General features: G+C 36.9%; 1 protein-coding gene across 7 annotated transcripts in view; it reads right to left on the reverse strand.

Moving 5' to 3' along the window:
* Window positions 1-14,948, reverse strand: part of WWP1 (WW domain containing E3 ubiquitin protein ligase 1) — a 134,954-nt gene that overhangs the window by 19,155 nt on the left and 100,851 nt on the right. For all 7 annotated transcript variants that reach the window (XM_030303831.1, XM_032591890.1, XM_030303826.1 and 4 more), the window contains 6 exons: window positions 12,425-12,500; window positions 12,246-12,317; window positions 10,257-10,345; window positions 6,636-6,795; window positions 2,726-2,859; window positions 2,497-2,637 (listed from right to left, as the gene is read on the reverse strand). In XM_030303831.1, coding sequence (XP_030159691.1) covers window positions 2,497-2,637; window positions 2,726-2,859; window positions 6,636-6,795; window positions 10,257-10,345; window positions 12,246-12,317; window positions 12,425-12,500 — 672 coding nt within the window. The remainder of the gene's footprint in view (window positions 1-2,496; window positions 2,638-2,725; window positions 2,860-6,635; window positions 6,796-10,256; window positions 10,346-12,245; window positions 12,318-12,424; window positions 12,501-14,948) is intronic.

Consider the following 14,948-nt stretch of genomic DNA (forward strand, 5'->3'; position numbering starts at 1 on the left):
AGAGCAAGATTAAAAAAAAAACAAGATTAAAGTCTGTTATTGTTTCAGAAACTGAAACAATTAAGCAAAAATTGTTATATTCAAGATTAGATATCAACTCTTTTTTTTTTCAACGTTTTTTTATTTTTTTATTTTTTTATTTTTTTATTTTTGGGACAGAGAGAGACAGAGCATGAACGGGGGAGGGGCAGAGAGAGAGGGAGACACAGAATCGGAAACAGGCTCCAGGCTCTGAGCCATCAGCCCAGAGCCTGACGCGGGGCTCGAACTCACGGACCGCGAGATCGTGACCTGGCTGAAGTGGGGATGCTTAACCGACTGCGCCACCCAGGCGCCCTTTTTTTTTTTTTTTTTCAACGTTTTTTTTTTTTTAGATATCAACTCTTATATAACAGGTATTACATGGGCAACTCTTTAAAAACCAGTTATCACCTTAACACAAAATATAAAATATAAAGTAGCAAACTAAATATGGCCTTTATATGATGAAATTTTATTTAATCTGCTTTTGATATTTGAAAACATTGACAGCATTTTAAAAATGCTTCAGATGTGCTATTTAATAGCTATTGTTGGTTTCTGTGGAAAGCTTATGGCTTGAATACAAAAAGCCCAGCGCCTTATGGAACTATCTTTGGAAACATACTGTTTTCAAAATGGAAAAAACAATTTAGCTATTTACAATACGAGTAATAAATGCTCACTATATGACAAAGAAGCAAAACAAAAATACCTCAGAGAATATAAAGATACATAAAGAAGAAAATCAGTTATTAAACTGGTTTTCTCCTCTCAGAGAAAACTAATTAAGCAGAAAAATAGGAAGAGGCCTAGAATGCCACACTGGAATAGCTGCATTAACTTAATAGGCAAAGAGACATTAAGGATGTGAAATTGAAAGGCCATAGCAATTTTATGGGTTAAAAAGGGAAGAAAGGATTGTTAGCTATGTCCTTTTGCAAAAGCAATACATCAATTAAACAGTCTTTGACGAAATTACCTCACTTTAGAAATCTATGCCACAAAGACAAAAGCAGCAGATACACACAGCTTTACTTAAGGAAGTTTTCTTTGCCTTTGTTTGTAGTGGCCCAAACTGGACACAATCTGAATGACACTTACTAGCAGAAAGGACTACTATAGAATGGGTATACCATAATTTATCTAGCTATTAGAAAATGTGTTAGGTCTATCTCTACTGACCTAGAGGATGGAAAAAGCAAGCTAGAGAGTATGATATGATCCCATTTTTGAAACAAGTATCAAGAACATAAAGTCTGAGACGATGATGGCACCAAGAATCCAAGGGTAGTACCATTAATAGAGATAACAAGGCCAAGTAAGGCAATAGAAAAAATAACAGAAAGAAATTTGATTTTAACTTGATTTAGTCGTTGAGGAGTTGACAAACTATGGCCCATGGGCCCAATCCAGCCCATCACCTGTTTTCTGTACAGCATGTAAGCTAAGAATAGTCTTTACTTTTTAAAAATGATTGAGAAAATATTCAAAGATTATCTGACTTGAAAATTATATGAAATCAAATTTCAGAGTCCACAGTAATTTTGTTGGAAACATAGGAACACGTATCTGTTCATATTTTGTCTATGTGCTTTTGTGCTGCAACAGCAGAGTGGAATAGTTCCAAGAGAGATTGTATGCGACTCACAAGCCTAAAATATTATCTGGTTCTTTCATGGAAAAGTATGGATCTACCTGGAAATTATTTCTAAAGTTCAGATATTACTTTATTAGAAAACTGAAGCCATGGTGCCAGTCTATTTAGAGAAGCAGGTTGAATAAAGAACCTTGGAAAAATATCCACATTTAGGAAAAGGAGTTCTAGATAACCATCGTTAAAGAGAAATTAAAGAAAATCCATGAGGTGCAGATCACGGGATTCAAAGGAACAGTTTCAAAACAGAGGCTGTGGTGGGCACTGTGAAAAAAGTTAAAGAGGAAACGTGAGATGGAAGAGGAATCGAGCATTAGATTACTGGTCACGGCTTGGGCTACAGGCTGGGCTTTGCTACTACTGTTATAACAGAGCACCCTAGGTTCTTCATCTAGAAATAATGAAACTGCACAGTCTTTGCAAAGTCCTTTTTAGCACCAATGTTCTATAATTTTTGATCTGGACAAAGATGGGAATGCATATAGCAAGCGGGAGTGGGAAACTGAAGGTCACTATTCTCATTTCTAGACACTGATTGGTACTGTTGAGAAGAACTTAAATAAATGTTAAGCCATGAGAGGCAAGGGAAGTTATTTTAGTACATTTGAATTTTTTAGTCCTGTGAGAGCATGTTTATAAACTGAGATGAAGATTAAGTAGAGAGCAAATGACAGAAAAGGATACGTGAAAGGGGGAATGAATGTGGAACAGCTTCCCAGAGGAGTGAACATGGAATCAAATGAAGGGTACAGACAGAGTTGTTAGTTCTGACATGCTTTAGAAGTTCTAGAAATTAAGGCCAACCAAGTATATCACCTTACCCAATATATTCATCTTTGTTCTCCTCAGTCACGAGGATATTGGAACCTCCCAACTTCAGGTCATGTGAAGTAACCTTTCCCAAAATTTCCATGTCAACAGAAAAGTACATTTCTAAGCCACATTCTTCAATGTTGTTGTCTCTGGGTGATAAAAACATATATGGACTAATTAACCAGATATCTAAATTGTCTTCAAGAAAATGCCTTACTGAAAGACAAATCTTCAAACCTTATCCAGATAAGGGAGTTATAAAATTCAGTATCAATAGACTCCAAATCCTTAATAGTCAGTTTTTTGCTTAGCATACGCTTGTAGAATGGTAAAGAGAAACCAGTATCAATAAACTTCCCATGAAAAAGTGCCTGCCAAGAAAAACAAAAAATTTTACTTAAAAATTTATAAAACAGTAATTTTCTTATTCAAAGCACACAATAACAGAGAAATCATGAGATTTCTCAGGCCATGAGATTTTCACAGGCCAAAATAAGCACTTAAATAAGTAACCAGCGTAAATCATGAAAACCAATTATATAAAATGCTAAGTATGAAAAACAAATGACAGAGTTAAATAACACTTAACTATATCATGTCCTATTGATAACTATAAGGAAAATAAAAGAACAGTACCAAAACCCCCACTCTTTCCAGTGTTTTATAAATTAAATTAACCTAATTGGATGCAGAAATACAGAAGGAGCCTCAGCACTCCCGTGCACGCACCTGGCAAGACCTCTTCTTCACGCCTCTTCTGACCACAGTTGCCTAAGAGATTTCCAGGACTAACAGCATTTGCTTTCACACCTGCTCACAACAGCCAAAGCAGGAAGCGCCAGATCCCCTCAGCACCCCAATTCTCGCCACCAACTGCCCATCCATCTAAAAATCTAATTCCATTTCTCACACCTCCCCTAACTCCCAAAACCATCTCTATGCTCTACCCTGTGAGGCTCGTGATCCATCAGCAAAATCGCTCATATACTCAAATCATTCTTTGAAGATCCTTTAGCATCTTGCTTAACAAAAATCTAGTGTTTTTCTGAGGACTCTGCTTCTACGTCCTCCCAAAGGGGTGCTGTTTCTCTCCCATCCCCCTGTCACCAGGCCTGGAAGTAAGGCATATGTTGCTCTTCATTACTATTTCCTCCTCCCTAAATCTGCCTGTCTTTAAGCTCATGCCTTCACACTGTCATTGGTGGCTAACCACCCCACCCCTGTCCGCATTTCACTGCTATCATCCCTAGATCTCTGGGTTTCTCCTTGTTACTCCATCAATGCTGTGTTCTTCTGTGCTACCGTCATAAATAATTTTGGACAGTCTAACATCTATAATGATGATTCTCTTACTTTCCTGACTTTTTAGTCCTTTCAGTGATCTTAGTTTTTCATTTAGCTAAACGTTCTTGACATCATACCTTAGATACTGTTATTAGCAACCACTGTATTTCTTCACAAACTCAATTTCAACCACCACCTAATTTGCCAGCTCACTGCCTTTTGCAGTGATACCTGCAACTTTTGACCCCACTGGGATCTAAAAAATACATAGAAACTTATCACTGTTTCTCAGCTTCTCAAAAAAGTTATTTCTCCCCTTATTCAATTTTGATTCCACCATTAGTCATTAAAATTACTCCCTTGTATACCTCCAAACCCAGCTTCCCTTCAATGAATTTCTGGCAAAATATAAAACCCTGCTAAACACAACTCTTAAGCTACTCGCTGCCTGTGTCTGGGCGCTGAAGCATGCTAGAAATGCATATACAACCATGGTGACTGGTTCATGACCAACAACCTCGAGTGGGAGCTTAGTGCTACCTGGTAATCCTAATGCCCCACTACATTCACTCTCCCAGATGACTATTTCATTCCTCAAATACTTCTTTTCCCCACTCCCACTGAGCCTATGATTTTGCCGTCTATTTCAGTGAGGGAAAAGCCATCAGAAGAGAATTTTTGTGTGTTCCATCAGATCTGCTCACTATAAGCAACTGAATCTATTTACTGTATTAAGTCATCTATTACTTCTATGTGGACTACGCAGATCTCTTCATCTCTCCTACTCAAGGTCATTGCTCCCATAGTCCCTATCTCTTTGACCTCACCAAATTCTTTCCTCTTACTTGGCCATCATCATCTGCAGATAAATGGTTTATTCCCCACCCATTCCTTATTTATTTCTAGACACTGCCCAATTTCCCTAAAAGGAAGCAAACTTCCTTAAAAGGTTTATATTTGTTGTCTCCATTTCCTCTTCCATTCTCTCTGGATTTCACCCCCACCAACCATTCCTCTGTACTGCTCCGGAATGCCTTTCCCCTGGCCAAATCAAATGGTTGCTTCCCATACCTCATCTTGCTCAGCCTACCAGAACCGAACACAGCTGATCATCTTCCCTCATCTTCTAGCAAGGTTCTTATTTGAGTCTCCTACCTCCTCCACGGCCTCGGCTCTTTTGCTGGTTCCTTCTCATCTCCTTGACCTGCAATGTCCTTAACCTTCTTCTCTGTCCACACTTATTCCTTAAAAGATCACAAAGCCCTATCTATCTAGATACCCTCTCATCACCAGACTTCTATATCCACCTACTCTACATCTCCATTTGGATCTATAGGTATCTAAAACTTAACAAACCAAATCCAGTTTCTTGATTTTTCCCAATCCCCCAAATTTGCTCTTGCCACAGCTGTGCCACCTTAGGAGACAGCCACTGCAACCAGACACATTTTGACGCCATACTTGACTCTCTCACACTATGCATCTAAGCTGTCTGAAAACCCTGTTAACTCTAACTACAGAATATATCCCCGAATCCAAACCACTTCTCACGACGATCTCAACTGCTACACCACTTAAGTCCAAAGCCACTATCATCTCTCACGTGGATTGTCATAAATGGTCTCTCTGCTTCTACTGTTGCTCTTCTCTGCACGCAATTATAGTCTCTTTCCTACACAGCAGCAAGATAAATTTCATAAAAGCTAAGTCAGATCATGTTATTTTGATCATGTTATTTCCTGCTCACAACCCTTAAGTGAATTTCCTAGAGGTCCCACACAGTACCTTTCAACCCCATCTCCCACCACATTCTCTCTCATATACTCTGCTCCAGGCATGCCATTTCCCAATCAAAAATGTAACTACACTTTGGAGACTTTTTCTTGCTCTTCCTTATGTCTAGAATGTTATTCTCCAAGATATATACATCATTCAATTCTTTGCTTTCACTTTTATGTTCATGTGTGACCCCTCAGAGAGGCCACTTCTAATCGTGCCATATAAAAAAGCAACACTCCTTGTTCCTCGGCACATACTTATGTGTTATTCTGTATTTGTTACGTGTTAACCCTTCTAACAGAAGGGTTAGAGAGAGAACGGGGACAATGTCTTTTTATCATGGTCTCACCTCTGTCATACTACCATACTATAGTAGGTGCTCAATAAATATTTGCTGAGTGAATAAACAGGTAAGAAAGTACAAATACAAACACTTCTGAAAAGACAACAGTTCCACACCACAAGAGCTTCTGTAAAGCTCTGAAAACTCCCAGCACATCAGTCAAGTCCAAATGTTATACAACTCAGATTTTCCTTTTATACAAAAGTAGTCACACTATAATTATGCTTTAATTTATAAAATAAAAGGACTTTTATTTTATTTTATTTTTTTAAATTTTTTTTTCAACGTTTATTTATTTTTGGGACAGAGAGAGACAGAGCATGAACGGGGGAGGGGCAGAGAGAGAGGGAGAAACAGAACCGGAAACAGGCTCCAGGCTCCGAGCCATCAGCCCAGAGCCTGACGCGGGGCTCGAACTCACGGACCGCGAGATCGTGACCTGGCTGAAGTCGGACGCTCAACCGACTGCGCCACCCAGGCGCCCCTAAAAGGACTTTTAAAGACCAAAAGGCTACATCAATAATCCTCGTATTCATAATTAATCTTGATTTCATATAGGTACTCAAAAAATAAATTGTATTTTGGTATTCTCCTTTCTAGGCAGACTTCCTTGGTAACAAAGTTTGGGAATATATATAAGGGATAATGCGGATCATTTTTTAGTCTTCTCTACAATACTTTTGAGATAAACAAGTTTAAGTAAATAAATGAATAAATAAATAATGGAAAATCAGGACTCACCATAGCAATAAAGCGGCCAATAAAACAGAAGTACGAAAGATGGTCTGGATTAATGGTTGATGCTGGATTTATTTGTAGACAATAGTTGTTCTTGCCAGCATACTCAAATAAGCAATACATGGGGTTCAAAACTTCATGTGAAAGCAAGAAAAACCATTCTCTAAAAGAAAAGATAATTTTTTAGCTTTCATACATACATGAATTTAAAAACAAACCTAAATACACCCATGTACATATCATACCTCTGCTCAACAGCCTGTAGTAACTTGGTTGCCCAATTCCTCAGCCCTCCAGTTAAGTCTTCCTATGATCTGGTCCTCCAGTCAGTTACCTGCAGTTCTTATGATCCAGACTACAAACTCAGTGCCACTCACAGGTAACATGCTTATTTTTATGCCATACTTTCATCTGGCTATGTCCCTCAGTGTCAAGCCAGCCTACGTAGGTCCCACTTTTTCTTTCAGCACAACGTAGATCCATCCCATTTAAGCAATTTTTCGAAGCAATTTTCAACATATTTATTTGTATCAATCACTGAGTACTCTGTGGTATTGTGGTAACAACCACAATATTATTCATTTTCCTATACATGACCTGCCCATCCACTAGATTATAAGCTCCTCAAAAGCAAAAGCCACATCTTTACATATATTTTTGTAACCAACTCATAGGCATTTTAGGATCTATACGCAATGGGCTTTAATAAGTATTTGCTGTTGATACTGACAGACACCGCACTGATGCTAAGGAACGGTTTTTATTGTCAATGTATTACAAATGAAACAAAAATTTAAAAGATGAAACCTTTAAATGTGATAAGCATTCTCTAACTTTTTACCATCAATTTTGCCTCATGTAGCAAAGTCCAATACATATGAAATCCAAATAGATAAGAGATTAATAATTTACATATCAAAATAAACCCAATTTGCAAGATTCTCTTCAACGGTAATTGCTTCTAAAGCAGGGTTCCAAACTCAAATGCTTACAGTGATTAGCAAGTGGCTTCCTTCTGTACACAGCCTCCAATTCTCTACCTAGCCCCAATCTCCCATTCTTCACTGTATCCCTAATAAAAGTTATTACCAGTTTTAAGGAAGAATTATTTCTGGGCATATAATCATTGTCCTTAGATGACAGGGGAATGGTGGGCACAGAGTGAAAAAGAGTGTATACTACTCTATAGGACTGAATCAGCTAGTCAGATTCAGCCAATTGATGCCACGTGAGAAGCTGCCAACATGGGTCTACGGTTTTTAAAGAGAACTCAGAAATCTTGATTCTTAAGCATAATTTAGTGATTTTCTTTAATGTATCAAATAATTGAAAAAAAAATTTTTAAATCACAGTGGGGGCCATTACTAGGCAGGCTAGATCTGGCCTGGAAGCCTTTTTACAAACACTGTTCTAAAGCTTTAAAAATACAATCTCAGAAACTGACAGGTAGAGAAGGCAGTCTTTCCCTAAACAAAATCAACTAAGAAATGATAAACACTAACCCACAAAACTAAATCCAGTCCCAACATAGTAGTTGAACTAAGTGACTTCCCACTGTGACAAGGCTGAGGTAAGACATGTCCCCAGGGAAACGTGAGAACGTGTTTAGACACAGAAAAACCAGAAATAGAATTTCCAGTTGCGGCAGATCACTTTTAGCAAACTAGAAGCCCAGAGAAAACGGAATACATTTAAAAGAAGAATGTTTATGTATAACATGGTATCTGACCTATATACCCTGACATTAAAAGAAGAAAAAAATTCTAATTAATAAGAGGTGGAAGAGTTCACTTTCAACATATCCTTTTCTATACTTTCTAATAAACTAAAGAGATACAAGAGGTTAAAAAAATTATGAGACAACAGATGAGCTAGCAGAGCCTAGAGAAGAAAATGAAGAAAACAGTAAAGCCACTAATGAAGAAAAATCACATTAGAAGCAACAAAATGTAGGGCAGTACTGCAAACAGTGACATGAGGATAGGTTTGAGAAAATCAAAACAAAATAGAAAAGCACAAAGATAAAAATAATCAGAGAAAAGATGACAGACAGGTAGGACTGACGAAGAAGATTCCACATACCCATGACTGATGTTCCTGAAGAAAAATGGAACAAATGGAACAGAAAAAATATTCAAAGACATAATAGAAGAAAATTTCCCTTAAATTAAGAAAGATCTTAATAGGTTCCTAAGAAAAGATATAAAACAATCAACAATTAATGAATTAATGAACTTCAAGGAAAAGGACTGTGTGGGCATCCAAAGAAAAAAGTTTCCTATAAGGTGCTGGCTTTCCACTTCACAGTGCTGTACCATTCGATGCTAGAAGACAGTGAAGCAAGGTCTACACAGAAGGGGACAAACTAGTGTTGCGTAAGACATTTATATCTAGTGACGTTGTTTATATACAAAAGCACAAAAACACATTTTCAAATATGCAAAACTAAAGGAGTATATCACCCTTGTAAACTCTTGAATAAACCAAAACTAATACATGAATCAAAATTAAGAACCTGGGAATAAGAAAATCATACTATGGAGTAACTGGCTAAATGCATTAAAATGTCAAAATATAAAACTAAACCCAACCAATGAGGTAAGTATGAGTGCAGACAAGAATAGGAGTATTATAAAGTCAGACATTTTAAAAATAACACATTTCATTTCTAACGTCTACCTTTCTTTTTAATGTCTGAAAATTTCTGAAATTGAGATAAATCAAAATAGATGTAATATGAACATTTAGTTTCCTTTCTGAAAAAGCTTAATAATTCACTGGATGAGAAAATATGCTAACTAACCAAATCTGGTAACTCCACATATAAGCTCCCACCTACTTCTGTTTTTGTTCACTGTACTAAAGTTGTGATTTTGTAATTCTGTACAACTATGACATATTGGTTTAAAAGATGTGTTTCTATGAAAAGCAAGTTTAATTCTTTTAAAAGATTTAAGGAAGGTGTGTTCTGCTGAAAAATAAATTGCTTTCAAATTAGGTTTGGGTGAAGTAAACATTTTTTAAGGTTTCATTAAAAAAAATTGAAATTAAAAGGATTTCCCATCATATTGCTTCACATTTTCTGTTAACAATGTATTTCATAAATGTAAAACTATTCTCAAAAGGATCCATACTGGATTAAAACACAAACATAAAACCAACATACACTGTTAGAATAGTAAAAACCTTATGCATGTTGATCTATTAATTATGATATCTGCATACAATGTAATATTATGCAGACATTAAATTAGAGTATCAGTGCCATTAAAATAAAGGAGAGTATTATCTCCATATATGATAGGAAAATATGTCGATATAAAATGATAAAATCAAGTTACTACATTGTTATATTAACAGCTGTTAACAGATGTTAAAAAAAAACCCAAAAAACAGCATATGTACTATATCACACATACATACAAATTTATTTCTATGCAGAGAAAATGTAAAGGATAACCAAGACAGGAATAATAATGGTTACCTCTAGAACTGTGCTAATATTTTAATTTTTGTTTCTAAAAATAACTCTGGATTGCTACTGAAAAAATGTATCTTTTCAAGAATACATCCACTACAATGGAGATATATTTATTGCAAAGCAGATATGTGTTTTTATTTTACCTTGCTAGACCACCATAATCAAGTCCTTCTTCTCCTCTAAATATTACATATAATCGTCTCCTCAAGTCATAGGGTTTTAATGCCATAATCTAATTAAAAACAAAAACATGGATATTTTAACACTCATATACAGTGCAAGTTTCTTCCAAAATCATTCAACTTAAATTTCATTTGTATTTCCAGAATTATACATTTCCTTATCTCATACAATGCCTTTAATTAAAGAGATCTATTGATTTGTTCCACAAACCAGTAGAGATGTACCTTACTCTTATGCCTCCTGTGATTCACTTTCTAAAATCTCTTTCCCCTCTTCTAGTATTAAATGGTAGTTCTACTTTGGGTTAGTGGCAAGAGGAAAAGTGACACAGAAAGTTTTTCAGCTTAGAAAATATTCAGTCCCCTGTCACTCTCCAAATTTTACCAAAATCTTGTAAAAGATGACTTATAAATTTTTGTAACTAGCAACATTTGATGAGAAGAGCTTGTTGTAGGTCCTGCTTATACCACGGATTTCATTTATCAGTAGGAAAGGAACTCAGCTAAAGCAAAGAGTTATTTACAGATACCCAATTTTCATAGTCTTTAATGGCTTACATTAGCGATACTAGTAAACAGGCTTTACTTTTGAATAAAAATGAATTATTCCACCACACATATGATAAAACCTAAGCCAAGACTGGCGTGTCTGGGTGATGGCACAGCTTACCAGCAGGACTTCGCTTGGTAGGCAACCATGCACATCAAATTGACCATGATTCTCCCCACACCAGAGGACAGAGCAAAGTAAATGTTCCATGAACTTGGATGTATACTTACTAAAATAAAGCTCAAACAGAGCTTAGAACAAGCTAAGAATTTATTAACTCAAACCAAAAACTTAACTCAAACCAAAAAATTTTTTGATAGTAGCTATATTAAATATCATGCCCAAATTCCAACAGCTAGTAAAATTCAGCTAGGATCTGAATATTGTTGAGTCTGGAATGCTGTTATTCTATTTGGGCTTGTTTATGTAAAAGTCCTTGTGTGCCTGTATACAAAAGGAATTTTAGTTTATCATTGTAATACTGGGGGGCAGGGTATGAGCATGCTCAAGTGGGGGAGGGGCAGAAAGAAAGGGAGAGGGAGAATCTTAAGCAGGCTCCATACTGAGTGCAGAGCTCCACACAGGGCTGTATCTCACAATCATGAGACCATGACTTGAGCAGAAATCAAGAGTCAGGCACTTAACCAACTGAGCTACCCAAGTACCCCTCATTTATCATCTTTAAATATTCTGCAGATGATTCAGGAAAGGTAGACATATTCCATTCGTTCATTCATTCACCAAATGTTTACTGAATACCTGCTATGTGCAAGGCACTAGCATAACAGCAGTAAATGAAGTAGTCTGTGCTACCATGGAGCTTACATTCTAACAAGGGAGACAAATAAAATGGGTCAGATAAGTGTTACAGAAAAGAATAAAGTCTCATAGGAGAGCAGGTACTGCCATTTTAAACTAGTGTGCTCAGATGAGGTCTCTTTTAGATCATAACCTTTAAACAGAAAGCTACAAGAGATAAGAATAAACATTAAGGTTACTGAAGGAAAACTTGAATGAAAGAGAGTATCTATACTGATTTAATTTTAATTTGGTAGTATTTACCAAGACTTGTTTGAGTTAATAAAGTCTTAGAAAAGTAAATAAATGTCAAAGTGTGTCAACTTGCTCCAGAAGCTGTTTATTTAAAATGGACACAATGATAATAGCTATCTCAAAGGGATGTTGTGAGGATGAATTAAATGAAATGATAAACCTAAGATGCCAGTGTCAAGCATCTGGTAATCACTGTATACATGATGGGGTTTATTATGATTATTATTATAATGCACGCTCAGTGAGTGGCAGTTCATGGTTTAAAATTTCTAAACTGTAACTCCCTTCAGATATATAGAATATAATCTGACAAGCTGTACTATTTATACTGATAAAATCTTCCTTACCTGTTGGAAGGAATCTTCGAACAATGTCTGCCGGGATACATTGATCTTTACGTGACTGGGTAGTGCGTTAGACTAAAAATAAAAATAGTATCGTGATATCATGTAAGTTATAGTATTTGTATAGTACAAAGATAAGACTAAATGATTACGAACATAAGATTTATTTACCACTGTAGTACCTGGCACAAATAACGGAAGTGAGCAAGTTTCCACCTAAAGCTGCGTTCATAAGCAATCTGTGGACCACCTTTAGTTCTAAAGGAAAAACAAAACAAAACATGTTAATTCACAATAGAGTTGGATATATAATATTGTGGAGTATACCAGAGTCCTACAAATGACCACAGGAAAGCTATTTGCTGGGAAAGAAGATAAATTTAGTGGGCTAAGAGGCCTGAAAAATGAGGACACACACAAAAGTAAGACTATATATATATATGGGTGGATCTTTTGTAACAAAGTTAAATGAAATATTAAAGTCTGTTACTATTAAAAAAAAAAACTTTGATAATAACTTAAATCTAAGGAGGATAGAGGCTCTAGACAGAAAAGACAGGGAAGGAAATTCTACCACATCTTAAGCCCAATTCAAACTAAACATTGGTGAGAAAGTATGCAAAGCAAAATCAATTTCTAAGAACGAGTGACATCTAGGTCACACAGCTCAACTGGTAAATGACGGAAGAGACAGAGTGGGTGGCATGTAAGGGACAGGTGTGAGTCACACTGAGAAGGCCTGGGTCTTCTGCCTACTGAGGGAGAGCCTAAGATACATACATCAAGAACTTTCAAGATCTTAGGGAACATTTTGTAATGGATGCAAAATGTTCTCTTGTGTTGTCAGGTTCAAGTGAATTCATTCAACAAATATTTACATAAGACATACTACTACCTGGCACTCTTCTAGTTGATGAGAGTGTTATGTGTTAACAGGTAATGATAATGTGTTTTTGTGGAGGTTATATTCCAGTGAAGTGGAAAAACAAGAAACAGAATAAATAAGTAAATTATATACGAAGTGTGTTAGAAGGGGATAAATGTCTTACCACTCCTCCTCAAAAAGAAAAAACAAGAATGGTGCCTGGGTGGCTCAGTCGGTTAAGTGTCTGACTTCGGCTCAGGTCATTATCTCACAGTCTGTGAGTTCAAGCCCCACGTCGGGCTCTGTGCTGACAGCTCAGAGCCTGGAGCCTGCCTCAGGTTCCGTGTCTCCCCCTCTCTCTGCCCCTCCCCCACTCATGCTTTGTCTCTCTCTCAAAAATAAACATTAAAAATTTTTTTTTTAAAGAGAGAGAGGAAAAGGCAATGTAAAAGGATACAGAGTGTATAGGGAGATGTTTTAATCCTGAAAAGGGTGAACAGAGTTGGGCTCACAAATCAATATTTGAACAAAAACATGGAGGGCATAAGCCATGTACATATTTGAGGAAAGAGCAGAATAACAGCTAAGACCCAGAAGTAAAAGTCCAGGTGCTTGAGGCAGAGCTACGTGGCCAGTGAGGCTGAAGCAGTGTGAATAAGGAGAGAAAACAGAGATGAAGGTGAAGAGGTAACGGGGATCACATTTTTTAAGGCCTTGGAGGCCATTGTGAGGAATCTGCTTTTCACTGAGATGGAAATCACTGGAAAGTTTTGTGCAAAGGAATGACTTTTTACTACTTGCTGCTCTATGGAGAATAACATTATATGAGGTGTGGACAGAAAGCAGAGAGGCACTGTGCACTCCAGTTGACCAAAGCAGTGGCAGTGGACATAGTAAGACATAACGGGATTCTGGACACACTCTGAAGTTGAGATGGCTAAAAACGTATTGTGTCAAATGTATTATGTCAAATGCTCCTAAATCAAATGAGACAGGACTGCAACCAACCCCTGGATTAACAATTAACAATGTGGAGGTTGCTGGTGCCCTTAACAAGTTCAGGGTCAGTAAAACTCCTTGTAATCTGTTTGAAAGAGTAATTAGAAACAGCAATATAGAGACAACGCTTTCAGGTACTTTTCCTGTAAGGGGCAACAATAAAAATGAATTTTCACGGAATGAATTTGAAAGGTAAAAAGTTGTGTTTTTTTAAATTTTATTTTAAAAGGTTTATTTCTTTATTTAGAGAGACAGCGTGTATGCAGTAGAGGCACAGAGAGTGGGGAGGGGGGGCAGGTGGGCAGGGAGGAGAGAGAGAATTATAAGCAGGCTCTGTGCTATCAGTGCAGAGCCCAATGCAGGGGTTGATCCCACAAACCGTGAGATCATGACCTGAGCTGGAATCAAGAGTCTGTTGCTTAACCAACTGAGTGCCACCCAGGGACCCCTGTTTATTTGTTTTCAATCTAGGAGAAATCACAGGTGATGAGAATAATTCAGTAGAGGAAGAAAAACTGATGATGGAAGATAGAAAGATGACAATTGCTACAACAATTAAATGGGAAGAGGGGGAAAGATCTAGTGTGCCAGTAAAGGCACTGGCCTTTGATAGGAACAATGATAGTTCACCTATAGGATTAAGAGGGAAGACAGATGCTGGTAGGTGGGTAGATATGACAGTAGGAAATTTGAAAAAAACCTTTCATAAAACTATTTTCTTAGTGATGCAAAGATACCACACTTAAGAGTAAGGATGAAGGTGAGCTCTACTTTAAGGTCTTTTTATCTGGAAGATTCAAATTTGTTGACATCTCATTCCTTCACACTGCAGTGGCACCATG

This window comes from Lynx canadensis, chromosome F2 (genome assembly GCF_007474595.2).
Source record: "Lynx canadensis isolate LIC74 chromosome F2, mLynCan4.pri.v2, whole genome shotgun sequence".
NCBI classification, from domain to species: domain Eukaryota; kingdom Metazoa; phylum Chordata; class Mammalia; order Carnivora; family Felidae; genus Lynx; species Lynx canadensis.